The sequence below is a fragment of the Acinonyx jubatus genome, chromosome D3, assembly GCF_027475565.1.
Source record: "Acinonyx jubatus isolate Ajub_Pintada_27869175 chromosome D3, VMU_Ajub_asm_v1.0, whole genome shotgun sequence".
NCBI lineage: Eukaryota > Metazoa > Chordata > Mammalia > Carnivora > Felidae > Acinonyx > Acinonyx jubatus.
In genome coordinates this window covers 20,622,997-20,639,267 of record NC_069392.1, presented here as the reverse complement: position 1 = coordinate 20,639,267, position 16,271 = coordinate 20,622,997, and the positions used below count along the sequence as shown (strand labels likewise).

The following is a 16,271-nucleotide window of genomic DNA, read 5'->3' as shown; positions in this document are numbered from 1 at the left end:
TGGACAGAAGCAGTGTCATGCCCCTGGAGAGTACAACAGATGAGGATTGGAGGTGAGAGACCAGAGGGGTAAGAGATCAGCTCTGAATGGTGTCAGTGGAGAGATGAGACTGGGATTCCTTTTGAAGATTGGGTCAGTGTTTTAGGGGCATAAGAGTTGATGGAGAGGAGGTTGAAGCAGAGGGAAATGGCATAAATAAATTCAGAAGGCAGGAATGCCCAGAGCATATCTAGGAGACTGAGTTAGTATAATTTAGCTGGAGTGCAGGGGATGTGAAATGGTATGGAGAGGCTGCTGGGAGTGGAGAAAGAGGAGGGGGCTGTATTGCAGAAAGTCTTGAAAGCCTGTAATTCCTCTTCCCAGTGTCATACCATAGCAGAGGAGTCCTCCAGTCAGCAATGTTTGTTGCTTCTGGTGGTGGAGATTACCCTCTGGGAATTCTTATAACCCAATCTCTTGAGGAGAAAAATTGTAGGATTTCCCACAAAGCCTTTGAGTGGTATCTGTGGATTTCCATTTGAAATGTCTTGATAATTTTGCTGCAGTGTGAGGATATTCTGGAAGTCTTTATTTGACTGAACCAGCCAGTTCTGAAGTTTTACCTGTGAGATTGGTCAAAAATTCTTTCAGTCCGCATGCTTGTGTTGGCATGTGGTTGAAGAGACAGTGTCTCCCACTGGGAAGCATGAGTACCATGGTAACAGACCTTTGAAACTCTGGAGGTTAAGTAGAGAATTTTGGAGAAAGTCCCCTTCACCCCAAAGTTTTTGTCCTTCACACCTTAGCATCCTAATTTTGTAGTTAGTCCCTGTGCTCTTGTTCCTGAAGAGAGGTCAAACAAGTTTGTGGAGATAACAGTGACATTTAGTACAGTGTAGGTAGGTTTCTCAAACTTTATTGTACATGAGAATCACTTGAAGAGCTTACTACTCTGATTCAATAGGTCTGGGGTGGGGGCAGAGGATTTGTTGTTCTCATAAGCTCACAGGTGAAGCTGATGCTCCTGGCCCGTGGAACATTCTGTGAGTAGCATGGGTTCAGGAAGTCCATTTGTAGGGCTGTGATAAGAACTGAAGAAGTGATCATTGAAGAGACTAATGTCTGCCTTTTTTCGAGGAATAGATGCAATCCCTGCTAGCTTCCAACTTCTGACATTAATAGTTGGTAGGGAGAAATTAATTTGGCTAGATTATTTTCCTTTGCAGTTTAAGTGGTTTTCTCTTTAGGTAAGGCTTATGGGAGAATATCATATTTGTGCCAAACCCTGGAAGAATCGAAGTGAAAAAATTTTAAGTGTTAGAGCCACTGTATTGTTGAGGTAAACCAAATTGGTATTGTCAGGAATCTAAACTGCAATGAGAGGGAATCTGTTCTTGTTAAATGGTCCAAATAATTTAGAGGCAGATTTTCTGACAGTGATGAGAATTAGAGGGACTGGCTTAGTCCTTACTACCACCAGGCACTCATGGCTGAGTGACAGATTTAAAAGAGGATTTGAAGTCATATAATGTTAAAACTGTATGGGAAGTCAGGAAGGGCAGCCTGTTTCACTCTGGATGGCCCATGTCTAAAGTGGTTCATTTGGGCCTGCGGCCCATCTGTGGACACTGTTAAAACTGAGGGCAGCAGATAGTAACACAGATGGTGAGATTCAATTCCATGGCCAGTGAGGAGCAGACACATGAGAAGAGGAAGCTTAGCCTGGAGAAGATTTGAGGGTGGGCACAATCCCTTTCCTTAGACCTTGGAAGAGCTAGCTTGTGGGAGAGAGATTTGACTTGCTCTGTATCACTCCAGAAGGCGGAAGTAGACAAATGGGTAGATTTCAGCTCAAGGTAAAGAAGGACTTTTTAACCATTAGAATTGTTCCTCTATGGATTCAGCTGCCTTGTAAATTGGGCAAGTTCTCTGTCACTAGAAGCATGGCATCCAGAAACCAACCATCACTTGGGGGGGGGGTATTGCAGAAGGGATTCAAACTGTGACATTTGTGGGTCCATATAACTCTTTAAGACTCTGTGATTCTATAATTTCTCCAAGTATTTCCCATCCTGCCAACTTTCTAGGGTAAGAAGTTTAGGTAGTAAAGTGTGATTATGAATTCCTCCAAATTCAAAGGAAAATGTAGTGTTTTTTTTTTTCCATTTGTGATGTCACATTATGTTATTTCCCTGATTACCATGCTATCAAACCTGTTGGGTGTTGTCTGACCCAGCTCATCTTGCACAGTTACAGTAAAGCCATCTAAATACTTATAATAGCTTCCTGAGCCCCATCAGGGGATGAGAAAGGCTTGGAAAGAAGTTAGTCAAAAGCAAGGTCAAGCTGGGGAAATTTTAGATGAAGTCTAAAACCCTGAACTCAGAGGCAATATGGGAGGAGATTACAGAGAAGGACATGATGATTCATGTCACTGGATCACTCCCTGGATGGGGCATGATTCCCAAATGGGCATGAATGTGGGTGAGGGGTAGACAGAGGGAGTGTTTGGGAAATTAGAATGATGAAAGCGTTGTTAATGAGCTTCAGTGAGAGGAAGGACAGAATGAAAACCTGGCAGGGGAATGGAGGTGATAAAGCAATGGTGTCTGTATTAGCTTGCTTGGGCTTCCATAACACAATACCATAGACTGGGAGCCTCAAACAAGAGAGATTTATTTTTTCACAGTTCTGGAGGCTGGAAGCTCAAGATCAAGGTGCTGTCAGGGTTGGTTTCTGGCGAGACCTCTCTTTCTGGATTGTAGATGACTGCCTTTTGTCTGTGCATTCACATGGTCTCTTTTCTGAGTAAAAAATGAGAGTGAGAGAGAGAGAATGAGAGAGAATGAGAGAGACGATGTCTTTTTCTTATAAGGACCAGTCCTATCAAATAGATTAGGGCCCCACCCTTATGACCTAATTTAACCTTAATTACCTCCCTAAATACCCTATCTCCAAATAAGGTCACATTAGGAAGTTAGGACTACCACACATGAATTTTGGGGGAACACAATTCAGACTCCAACTGTGTCCATTGTAGCTCTTGTGAATTGTCTTTGAGGATGAAGTGATTATCCTCTTAGAGGAGAGAAAGGACTCTGTTTGAGGGTCAGTAAAATGTCAATCATTACTGATTCATAATCTCATTTGACTTCTGAACAACCTGTCATGAGAGAAGATTGAGGCTCACAGATGTTATGATCACCCAGATAGTAAGAGGTTAAGAAAGTATTCAAACTCTAATTTTTATTTTCATACTTCCTTCTCACTGGAGGGGACTCTAACCTGAAATCTTACTGAATTCTTAGGACTATGTCTTTAAACCTGGAACTTCCAGGAAGACTACTTGGCAGGCCCATTTGGATGTTGAGGAGGTTCTCTGAATAGGGAAGTGGCTTGATCAGAGTTGTGCTTTGGGGAACTGGCCATGTGTGTAGGGGGAGACTGGAAATTATCTAGAAGCCTGTTGAGAGATAATCACAGCCTGTACAAGGGCAGTATAAGAAGTGCTAGATGCCTTTGACTTTGTGGAGGCAGAGTCAGGGTTTTGGTAAATGATTGAGTGAAGGCCATGGGGTGAAGGGAGGGAGTCCAGAATGAGGCCAAGGCAAATGACTTGGAGAAGAGTAGTGACTATGACAGAAATTAAGTAAATCTGTGCAAGGCAAAGCTCTCCTGGCCCCTATTCCATCAGACAGTAAGGGGGTACCTCAGGAAAGCCAGCAACTTCTTAAAGTTCAATGATTCCCTTTGGAGGGATGTTGGAGAGGACTTCTTGAACTTAAGGTTAATCTAATGCAGTTAATCATTACTGGTAATTATGCCCTTAATAGTACAACATTAGGCTTAATAATTTATCAAGTGAGAGATGATAAATGAAAAGATAATGGATCATGGAAGGCAGGCTACATGACAAAGGTAATTCTGATTAAAAGTGGACTGTTATCTCCATCCAACTTTGAGGAGAAAGAGGTGAATATCTCTGAACAGCCTGCTTTCCTCCAAATTTCCCCTTCTTCTTTTTTTAAAATTTAAGTATAATTAACATACAATGTTATATTAATTTTAGGTGTACAATATGATTCAACAATTATGTACAATTCTCAGTGCTCATCAGGATAAGTGTACTCTTAATCCCTTTTATCTATTTCACACCCCCCTGCAACCTCCCCTCTGGTGATCACCAGTTTATTCTCTGCATTTAAGAGTTTTTTTTTTATCTCTTTTTTCTTTGTTTGTTTTGTTTTGTTACTTAAATTCCACAGATGAGTGATATTATATGGTATTTGTCTTTCTCTGATTGACCTACTTCACTTAGCATCATACCCTCTAGGTCTATTGTTGTTGCAAATGGCAAGATTTCATTCTTTTGTATGGCTAAGTAATATATGCCATTGTATATATATTACTGCATCTTCTTTATCCACCCATCTTTGGATCCATTTTCCCCTTTTTAATAAATGGCATCCACCTACTCAAGTCCTGAGTCTAGGAGTTACCCTTGATTACTCTTTCTCTCATTTCCCACACCTGATCCTTCAAGGGTAACTCTTAGATTCAGGACTTCTGTCAACTTGCTTCTAAAACACACTCCAATCTCTACGCTTGCCCTTGTCTTGACTGCTACCACCAGAGACCGAGCCACCGTCTTCTTATGTAGATACAGCAATAGCCTCCTCTACATTTTTATGTTTTCTCCCTTGCCCCCAACACTATCTTCTCCATGTACTTGAGAACAATCTTTAAAAAGCAAATTAAGTCCTTTCTCTCCACTGATTAACTGCCCCCCACTCCCACCAGTGTTTTCCCACACTTAGAATAAAATTCAAACCTCCTATTCTCCTTGCCTGCTAGGACCTTCCTGATATATCCCTGCCCAGCTTCCCAGCCTCATCTCATACCACCCTCCTCCTTGCCTACAACACTCCAGCCAGTCTGCCCTTCTTTTTGCTTCTTAACTACAACTACTTTTCTTCTGATTTGACACATTGGACTTCTTTCATCACTTCAATCTTAACGTAGAGGGCATCTACACAGAGGGACCTTTCTTGACTCTCCAATTGGAACTAGTCACTTTATCACACCCTCTCTGTTCTCTTTACAGTACTGACCATTCTCTGATCTCTCTTTTAAAAAATTTTATTTATGTTTATTTATGTTGCTTAGAATATAAGATTCTGGAGAGTAGGGATTTTGTCTGTGCTATTCACATTGGAGTCCCCAGGGTCTAGAATAGTGCATGTTACATTGAGTTGATGCTAAATTAATATTCACTGAGTGAATGAATGAGTGTACTTTTATATCATTATTGCATCATTCCAGAGACTTTCTGACCTGGCCTTCAGGGAACGCCCTCCTCTCTGACTTAACTATTTGGTACTAAGCAACCATTACCTTATATTGGAGGTAGGGACTGATGTAGCTAGGACAGTTTCTTGGAGTAATTTGTCTTTTGTGAAATACTGTTCTTTGTTTTGTTCCAGATCTGGACCATCTTAGGGATAATAGACAAATAACTACCAGCTTTCCCCCATTGCTAAGCAATAATGGGGATAATTATACTAGTTTGATAATTATCAAATGGTGCTATGCCTCTCCTCCTGGGTACAGAAGGACTCTAAAACTTCCTGGGGTTCTCTTGGAGCTTAGATGCAATTGAGTTGACGGCACAGTATTATGATTAGTTAGTGCAAGATCCTTCTCTTGTTTTATCTGATGTTTTTTCTTCCATCTCCCATTCGCAATCTCATTCTCCTTTTTCCTTCCAGGCTTCCAATCTTGGGTTTTTAATATATATCCTTCCAATCTGTCTTCTACCTATGTATTTAGACATATGTATGTCCTTGAAAAATACATGTGTTTTGTGTATGTGTCCATGGGGTCTATGAGACCTTTGTAAAAAATAAAAAATAAAAATACTATATTGATTTAGGGAGTTATTATTAGTAGCATCTCATGTTTCTTGGGAACACATGGGATCATAGAATTTAATAGTTAAGAATCATTGGGAAGTATAGGCTCTACCCCCTGACTTCTCTGGTAAGTGAGAGGGCTGATGCCCAGAGGCTTCCTTTAAATGATTTCTTTTATTAAAACTGTCTGCATTTACTGAGAGCCAGTATTGGTCAAGGTCCTTGGTCAAGGTATTGGTCAACTGTTGGAGGACACAGGGATGAATGGCACAGGCCCTGCTTTTCAGCTGACAGCCTTTTGGAAGACTTATAAGGGAGGCTCAGTGAACTGTGGGGTTGCCCATATTTTCTTCACTCTTTGGCATTGGGCTGACAAAAGACCCCACAGGTTTGTATCAGATTTGATCTGATTTGGGGATACACATTGCCTTTTCTTCCATCCTCTCCTTCACTATTACCCAAGACCCCACATCCATCTTGTGAACCTGTGGTCCCAACGAACACACAGTCAAGTTCCCAGCCTGCCTCTTCTATTTCTTGTCCTTCTCTTGGGTGACATGTCTCTTCTCTCTTTGGTCTACCTCTGAGTGTCCTGGACCATAGAGTTCTTACCAGATTTTCTCTTTGTGTTTCCAGGTTGGAGCATCTCTCTTTGCCAGTAACATTGGAAGTGGCCACTTTGTGGGGCTGGCGGGGACAGGAGCTGCAGCAGGCATCGCCACTGGGGGCTTTGAATGGAATGTGAGTAACATCAGAGACACTGTCCTGGAGCTGGAAGGAGTTTTAGCAGTCAGCCAGTCAGCCACTTCAGTCTATGTTTAGAGATGCTCTGAGTGTTAGGGAACCAACCAGGGACACCCTTGGATGCAGATAGAAGAAGGGCACAGCTTCAGGAGCCCCAGGGTCCTGCTGCTCTTCTACCAGAGCAACATGAAAAAACTACAGATATGATGGCAATAGTGTTTTTTTCTTTAAAAATCCAAGCCCTCCTATTAGGCTAAGCAAAATTAGTCAGAGAAAGGCAAATATCATATGACTTCACTCATATGAGGAATTTAAGATACTAAACAGATGAACATAAGGAAAGGGAAGCAAAAAGAGTATAAAAACAGGGAGGGGAACAAAACAAAAGAGACTCTTAAATATAGAGAACAAAGAGAGGGTTGCTGGAGGGGTTGTAGGAGGGGGGATGGGCTAAAGGGATAAGAGGCATTAAGGAATCTACTCCTGAAATCATTGTTGTACTATATGCTAACTAACTTGGATGTAAATTAAACAATAAATAAATTTAAAAAAATTGTTTAAAAATTAAAAAAAAATCCAAGCCCTCCTGTACCCTTTTGGCCATATTGGAGGTTTGGAAATTCTTACCACCAGATTCCCATTATTTATTATTATTATTATTATTATTATTATTAATTATTATTACTTAAAAGTTCTCTAAATGGTATTTTACTCCTTGTAATCAGAGAAGAGGCAAGAGGAGCTGGGATGTCTGTGGGCAGCCCCCTGGTGTCTCCTCCACTAATGCCCTACTGCTGTTCCCATGGGCCAACTGAGCAGCAAAAGCCTCTTTCAGTTTCTGATGGCCACTTAAGGGAGTTGTCCCCAGAACCCCAGGAGAAAATGCTTGCTGATTGTCCTATAGTAGTTGAGGGCCCTGCAGGCAGCAGGGTGAGTTAAGGTTCCTCCTGGTTTGACTTTACGTGCTTTTTTTTTTTTTTTTTTTTTTGTCTGTTTCAGGCCCTGATTTGGGTGGTTGTCTTAGGCTGGGTGTTTGTTCCCATTTACATTAAGGCTGGGGTAAGTATCTGCTCTGTTATTCCATGTCTTGCTGATAATGTATATTTATATATGTTTACATATGTATACACATATATGCACACACACACATATATAATATGAGCTCCATCCTCCTGAAAGCAGAGGAGGCTTTATGGAATAAGTGGCAGAGAATGACTTGTGTTTTGGCTTTCTTTTCCAGGTTATAAACTTTTGACTACTTTTTAAAAAAAATTTTGACTACCTAAAAGCAATTTTTTTAATGTTTATTTATTTTGTTATAGTGTCTTGTTGATAGTAGGCATGTTGTATAGGGATATATATCTATCACTTCCTCTTCCAGGGCAAAGATCTGCTTTCTTGGTTATGTACAGTCATGTGTTCATTTAAAAAAGTATTTATTGGGCACCTTAAATGTTCTGGGACAATACCCAGCTACCCCTGCAGTGGTAGGGCATGTGGGAAAGAGATGAGCAAATGGCTGGAGAATAGGGGCCATCTGGCTACATCACAGACTTCTCTGACCCACGAGGGTTAACTTTTGAGCATATATCTGATGCCATGTGGATGCCACTGCTCTGCTTGCTCTGGATCTTCTGGTCACTCTGACTGATGGCGACCTCCATTACATCTCATGCAGGTGGTGACGATGCCAGAGTACCTGAGGAAGCGATTTGGAGGCAAGAGGATCCAGATCTACCTCTCTATTCTGTCCCTGTTACTCTACATTTTCACCAAGATCTCGGTGAGTCTACTGCCCCGGGGACGGGCATTGGCTATTTTAGAACCTGCCCGCTCCCTCTTCTTAGTACATCCTGGCCCACCAAGGGACAACAATATTTGTTTCTATTAACTTGGTCCTTTAGTCTTCTTATTCTAAGGAGTAAAGTCCTATTTCATGCATCAAAGAGCCAACACATGGAATTCCTTACCCTTCACCATGTGGAAGGTTAAAAACATAAACAGATTCAAGAAGTTTCAGTGAAAACTGTTCTTAATAGAAGACTGAAAGGAACTTCAGAATATCTAAGGGCTAGTTCTAACCTTAGAGTTAGCTGTGAGTCTTTGTGCCTGGAGAGATCAGAATTTGGCTCTAGGTGATGTTTCTAATACACTTAAACATGGGCAGTCAGTGGCAACTCTTGAAGTGACCTCAGAAATTCTCCCTCTTCTTTTATGGACAGGGAAGTGAAAACTGGGATTAGAGAAAACTTGCTCAGGATCCTGAATCAAAAGTAGAACCCAGACCTCTGGCTTCATCTCACTGTTCTTTTCATTGCATGAGGCTTCTTGTCTGTTTTTTTAGATCTGTTTTTTCTTATGTTGCTCATATTTTTGTGTCATTTCTAAGAATCCATTGCTAAATCCGGAGGTAGAGAGAGAAGTGGCATTTTCTGAGACCACATAGGGAGTGGCTGTAGCTTTTCCTGTTGGCCAGCAGTTACAAAGTGCTCACTGCTCTATCAGAGGAGTTTTCTCATTGGGTATGATCAGTTTTCCTCCTTTTTCTTGTCCTTCCCTATCCAGCACCAAAGGTAAGATTAGACCAATCTCAGCATCTTGCAAAAGATTTGTTGAAATTTGAGTCAGGTTGCATCTGAAATAAGCCTTCTGCTCTAGCTAGGTGGGGTGCTAAAAAATAGCTGCTAGAGCTTTTATTTTCCTGGTTTCTTAAAGCCAAGATGACTACAATATTAAATCACATTTGTAATTTTTTTTTTATTTTGGAAAATTTCAAACATACATACCCAGAGAAAGAATAGTACAATGAGCATTTGTGGAACTAAATCTCATCACTGTGCTTTAACAATGATAATAATTTTGCCATTCTTGTTCACCTATCTCTTCTAACTTTTTTTTCCAGAAGTATTTTAAGTCAAATCCTAGATATTATGTCATTTAACTGTGAATTCTTCAGAATATACCTTTGACTTTAAAAAATGTATTTATTTATTTATTTGTTTTTGAGACACGCACAGAGAAACAGAGAGAGAGAGGGAGGAGAGAGAGAGAGATAGAGAGAGAGAGAGAGAGAGAGAGAGAATCCCAAGCAGGCTCTATTCTGTCAGCATAGAGCCTGACTCAGGGCTTAAACTTACGAACTGTGAGATCATGACCTGAACTGAAATCAAGAGTGGGAGGCTTAACTGATTGAGCAACCCAGGTGGCTCATCTTTGACTTAAAACAGACAAACAAACAAACAAACAAAAACATAACCCTTGTGCTATTATCACACAAAAAATCCATAGGAATTTCTTAATTTAGGTAGTTTAATACCTGTCCATATTCAGATTTTCCTGATTATATAAAAATTTTCTTCTTACAGTTGATTTGTTTGAATCAGAATCCAAATGAAGTCTATACATCGTATTTGACTATACTTTCTTTAAAGGAAATACCTATATCTATATCTTCAGCTTACTGTAATTATTTTTCAGTTTTATATCATTACCCTCCAGCCCTAGCCCTGGCCTACATGAACACACTTTTTTAAAAAAATTGGATTGTTTGTCTTTTTCTTTTGTTGAGTTGAAAGAGTTCTTTAGAGGTTCTAGACCTTTATCAGATATAGGATTTGCAAATATCCCCCTTTCTGTAGGTTGTCTTTTCCTTTTCTTGATAATGTCCTTTGAGGCACAAAAGTTTTAAATCTTGATGAAGTTCAGTTTATCTATTTTTAGTTTATTTATTTGCTTATGCTTTTGCTGTAATTTCTAAGAATCCATTGTCAAATCCAAGATCATGAAGATTGATCCCTATGTTTTCTCTGAAGGATTTTATATTTTTAGCTCTTACATTAAGGTTTTTGATCCATTTTGAGTTATTTTTTTGTATATGATGTGAGGTGGGGGTTCAGCTTCACTCTTCTGCATGTGTATGTCCAAATCTTTCAGCACCATTTGTTGTAGAGACTATTATTTCCTAATTGAATGGTCTTGCACATACATTTTTATACAACTCAATGAAAACATGCTGTTGCCTACAGGGCTGATAGGGCTTTGTCTTGGAGTTAAGACTGATGCCCAGAACACTGTTCTTTCCCTGCCCAGCTTCCTGGCTCAAACGTCTATTGCCTTTGACTGGTCTCTGTGTTTTGCCACCATTGTGATGATTCCACCACCTTCACATTCTCCTCCTCTCCTCAGGGTTAGTTTTTAGTTATAAGATGAAGACCCTGGGCTTTTCAATCCTACATCATTAGATATCAGTGCAGAGCCTAGACTGGAAATGCTGGGAGGGGTGGAGAAATCAGGCTTCCTGAGGGAGGGAAGAGCAGACATAGGAGGAGAAAAAGGAATGTAAGCAGGGAGGGAAAGGAGGTCACCCTGGAGCTGGGGGCGGGGTTGACAAAGGAACTGCTCCTTAGTTTAGCTTGTGAGGTGGCACCTGTCTAATGAGCATTGAGAGGAGGGCACTGGGATTCTCCGTCTTGGAACCAAACCTTCAAGTCCACAGTTCAAGCGGGTAAAAGTCTGTTGACTGTAGTTGCCATGGAAAGGGTACTCTTTGCCCTTGGAGCTGGTGTGGGGTAGTAATATAAATAAACTAGATGCCCAACCTCTCTCCTTGCCTTCCAAAAACTTACTGTTCAGGTTACTGATTAAACTCTTTTGACTTGGGAGCCCCCAGGTAGCTGAGGGGCAGTCTAACTCAGCTCAAGTCCTGATGGAACCTATTCCCCAGCAGTCAGCTTTTTCTGATTTTTGCTTTTGAATAGTACTTGGTATAGGCTGCTCCCTCTCTGTATGATTTCTGGGGCTTCTTGCTGGAGGCCTTGCCCAACATCCTACCTGCTCCACCTGCTGCCCAGAGGCAGTAATTCCTTGAATAATATGTAGGAAGGATGAGGGTTGCCCTTCATTTAGTGTCAGTCTCTTGCTTAGATTCCAATAGGGGCTTTACTTATTCCATCTCCAGTTCACATAACAGTGCTGCATGGGTAAGGATTTCTGTTTTATTTTCTACTTTGTAGGAGTGATAACCGAGTTTCAGAGAAGTTAGGTAATTTATCCCAAATCACATAGGAAGTGTATGGCAAAACCAAGATTGGCACCCAGGTCTCTCTAGTTTCAGAGTCTGTGTTCTCACAGTTCTACTCTGTGCTGGGATGGAATGAAAGCATAGTGTGATGGAATGGGATAGATCATCTAGTTCTATGTCCTATGCTCTCATTTTATAGATGGGGAAACAGTTCTCAAGAAGGGAAGGGACTCTGTGGAGTTAAAAAGTAGCAGAATTTTAGGATGAGCAGTAGGATCCCTGTTACTGAATCCAAACCTTTGGCATTATGTAGTCCCTGCCTTTTTTTTTTTTTAAGTTTATTTATTTATTTTGAGAGAGAGAGAGAGAGAGAGAGAGAGAGAGAGAGAGAGAGAGAGAGAGAGAGAGAGAGAGAGAGAGAGAGAGAGAGAGAATCCCAAGCAGACTCTGCTGACAGTGCAGAGCCCGATGTAGGGCTCTGTCTCATGACTGTGAGCCAAAATCAAGAGTTGGATGCTTAACTGACTGAGCCACCCAGGCACCCCTGGTCCCTGCCTTCTAAGTCTTTCATTTCTTCTGTACAGAGTCAGTTAAAATTCAAAACCTTGGGAAAAATTAAGATAGCCTGTTAAATAACTATGAACAAGTTTCCAAGAGTAGGATTTCAGAGGACTATGAGGAGAGAACATTGACTACACACTGGTACGAAGGGTCTGAAGGAAGGACATTTAGGCAGAGTGGAGGGGCGGGGAAGGGTCAGACAGATGAGACTTTGTCTCTATACATTTGGCTGACTTCAGGTTCACCATGAATCATAGAACATGAAATCATTAAAATAATTATGCTGATGTTGAATGTACCTTCTAGGAGTTCACATTAAGATACACATGAGTTTCAAGTTCGTGGACAAAAGAAAAGAATTGTTAGTTAATAAAGTAAGATAGGTGTTTATTTACATTACACACAAAGATTAATCAATTTTGTTGTGTGTGTGTAGAGGCATTGTGTGTGATGGGTGAGAAGAGAAGGGGTCTTGTGAGATCCAAATCCACATAGAGAACAACTAGGGACATGCCAGGAAGGCTTGGGGAGGACATAGGGATCCAGTGAGTATGTAATTGATAGGAGAGAAAAAGCATTTCAGGTGCAGGGTCCAGTTGTGATCCAGGCCACTGAGTAGCAGTAGTGTGGAATCTTGACTATGGCTACTGTCTTGTGGCCAGATTTTGGGCTTTGAGACCCGGATTTGATTATTCCTCCATGCACTCCACTGAATTGTATTGGCTCCCCGCTGTCCCCCTCCCGAGCACCCTGACTTATCAAGTTCTGAGAAGTGTTCTGCTCTGTAAAATTTCCTAGTATCACATACCTTATTCACGTGTGCGCAATCATTTGAGATAAGCCTCAGACTTTATGCATTACATATGATGACTGAATGTCCCTATTTATGTTTCCTGGGGCTATTAACATGACTGCAGTAAACTTTTACAGCAACTCCACTGGCCATTTTGGATCCTTGAGTGAAAATAAGAGCTTTGGCTTTTGCTTAAAGTTTGAATACTTATTACCTGAGCCATTCACTTTCACAAATGAAAAGAGAAATTTGAGCAATGGGGCTTTTGATCTCAAATGTCGTTGCCAGGCAGGATTTATTGGGGGCTCAGATACAACTCGGACCAGAATGGGCAGCAAAAGCACACATATAGAATCACAGGATCTCAAAGCATCTGAGCTGAGATGAAGTAATCTGCCCAAGGCTCATGGTCAGAGACTCATAGGTTTTCCTATGAAAAAACTCCTATGAAAAAAACTCAAGAGGTTTTCCCAACTGAATCTGTAATTTTATTATTCCCCATGAATCCCATGGACGTGGTTCAGTCAAATTTTCAAAGCGACAGGAACAAAGCTTTTGAGCTGAATCTAACTCCTTGTTTTTGTAAATATAGTTTTATTGGATCATGGCTAATATTGTGTTGTCCATAGCTGCTTTCATGCTTTGACTGCAGAGTTGAGCAGGTTAGACAGATACTATATGGCCTACAAAACATGAAAGTTATTACCTGATCCTTTACAGAAAAAGTTTGCTGACCCCTGGTCTAGAGTGTGATAGTTTTTTATTTTACTTCAATTTGGTTTTGCTTAGCAGCATTGGGGAAATTTGCTTTTTTCCTTCCTTTCTTCTATTTTCTCCCCCCCTTTATTAAGGGCTAAGAGTAGTTTAGAGAAGGAGCAATCTGGGAAGAGCTGAGAAACAAATGATCCCATAGGATTACAGGAGAGTTCTTTTCTATTAGTGCTGGTGGTATATTTACCTATTCATTCCCCTACTTTTATAAATTAAAAAAGTATGTTTGAAATACTTCAAACATACAAAAAAGTAAAAAGACTAATATAGCAAAGACCACCACTCAGATTCTATAGATCTCAAAAAATCAGTCATTTTTACAGAAAAGAAATAAAACACAGATATTATGGAAGTCTTATCTCTATCTTTCTTGACCCTGTTTTCTTCCTTCTGAAAAGTTGTACATGTTTTAAACTTGGTATGTTTTCTTCTGGTCTGTTTTAATATTTTTACTACATATATATGTACATTTATATATCCCATAAAGAATATAATGTTTTTAAATTTCTGCTCTCCCTACTTTTGAACTGTAAGAAAAATGAAACAATGGTATTTAAGAAAATCTGGAGGATAAAGCACCCATAATCCCATGGCTTTAATACAGATATTTCATATTGTGGCCTCACCCATATGTGTGCTATCCTTTACAGAATTGCAGTTGGAATGTGCATAGCATTTTGTCATCTTTCTTCTCCATCTTATTATCAAACTGTATACATTTTTCATGTTTCAATCCTCATAATTATTATTAAAAATTTTTTTAACGTTTATTTATTTTTGAGACAGAGACAGAGCATGAACGGGGGAGGGTCAGAGAGAGGGAGACACAGAATCTGAAACAGGCTCCAGGCTCTGAGCTGTCAGCACAGAGCCCGATGCAGGGCTTGAACTCACGGACCATGAAATCATGACCCGAGCCAAAGCCGGCCGCCTAACCGGCTGAGCCACCCAGGCGCCCCATTCATAATTATTATTTTGGGGACTGTGGAACATAACTGTTGACATATAGTTTTCAGCAAGCTATTTGGAAATCCTCTGGCGGACCAAAAGCTCTTGACAGTGGTCACCTTTGGTCCAAATCATGGAAGTAGGGACATTTTTACTTTTCAGTGTATAGCTTTCTGTGCTGTTTTTCCCCAACCATACCCATAAATTATTTTACCTTAAAAGTAGGTAAAACAATTTTTTTAAATGATAAAATATCTTGCTCTCTGCAGAAAATAATCTAGAAAAAAGAGCCCTTACCTTTGAATGTTGTGGCAAAGTCACTGAACTTGGAGACAGAAAACTGGATTTTAGCTCTTGAGCATGTCATAAATTTGGTCTCTCTTATCTATAAAGTGGAGCCAATATATTGTCCTATTACCTTGTTTTGGAGATTAAAACAATGTATCTGAAAGCACTTGGTAAACTATAAATTCCCTAGATATGGAGAAAAAAAAAACCCTAGTAAAGCACATAAAATTTGGGTACCTAGGATTCAAAGACTAATGTCAGAGTGCCTGGACTAACGTGAGCTCAGGTATGGCATGGCATCTGGAGGCACTCCTGCTGGCTTTCAGGGTTCAAAGGGCAGAATTCATTTCTGAAATTAGGAGTGACTCATGGGAGATAGAATTTGTCTTAGGTTTCTTCAATTCATGAGGAATGTGTTCTTGGAATTCTTTATCTGCCCTGTTAGCTGGAAATAGAGTATCATAAAGACAAGATTTCCATTAGCCTAACACTTCCCATAAGTCTTTGTAGACTTTAGTTATAGCATTATCTTAGGAGTTGTGTGTTACTTATTTGTGACTGAAGATAGGAAGGCACATATTAATGAGGGTAACACAGTCTTCTATGGCATGTTGTCATAAAGCATTACAAATGAACTACTCTGAAAAACAAACCAACCAAAGGCATTTTTAAGGCAGTAACAGCCTTGGAATCTTTTTATTGCTCACATATGCTTATTAGCTAATCCACCAAACAAAAATGTATGCACTTACTAGCACTCCTATGTAATCAATGAATGGGGCCCCTTCAACTGGTATAACTTTGTGTAATGATATAGAGGCATGGGAGGGGAGGGTCCAGCATTATGAATACTCATCATAATTCCAGTGGATTAATGTGCAGGGTCAGGAAGAAGTGGCCGTTTCACCTTTAGCTAGGCTGACGTGCAGCCAGGGGCTCTTTCTTCCTCTTTGGCATTAGAGGACCGGGTGGAACAGGTCCAGGACCTGGGAGGGGAATGCTTTCTTTGGTTGCAGGACTTTCCCACTTCCAGCCACTGTGAATCATAAACCTTCAGAGTCAGAGCTTACTTTGAAAATGAGAACACAGAGACATGGAGAGGTGAAATGTTTTATCCAAAGTCACTCAGGCCTACAATGGCAGCACTGGTGTTAAAACCCAGGTCCTCTGACCACCAGCCTCTGTTTATGTGGGATTTCTGACTCTACTTCTCCTCATCCACCAGGAATGACAATGATATTAGGTCCCCTGGGGC

At 40.5% G+C, this 16,271-nt stretch overlaps 1 protein-coding gene across 1 annotated transcript in view; it reads left to right on the top strand.

The window, feature by feature from the left end:
* SLC5A1 (solute carrier family 5 member 1) overlaps positions 1-16,271 on the top strand; it is a 72,248-nt gene that overhangs the window by 19,015 nt on the left and 36,962 nt on the right. The window contains exons 3-5 of the mRNA XM_027050802.2: positions 6,528-6,632; positions 7,635-7,694; positions 8,314-8,418. Of these exons, the coding sequence (XP_026906603.1) occupies positions 6,528-6,632; positions 7,635-7,694; positions 8,314-8,418 (270 nt within the window). The remainder of the gene's footprint in view (positions 1-6,527; positions 6,633-7,634; positions 7,695-8,313; positions 8,419-16,271) is intronic.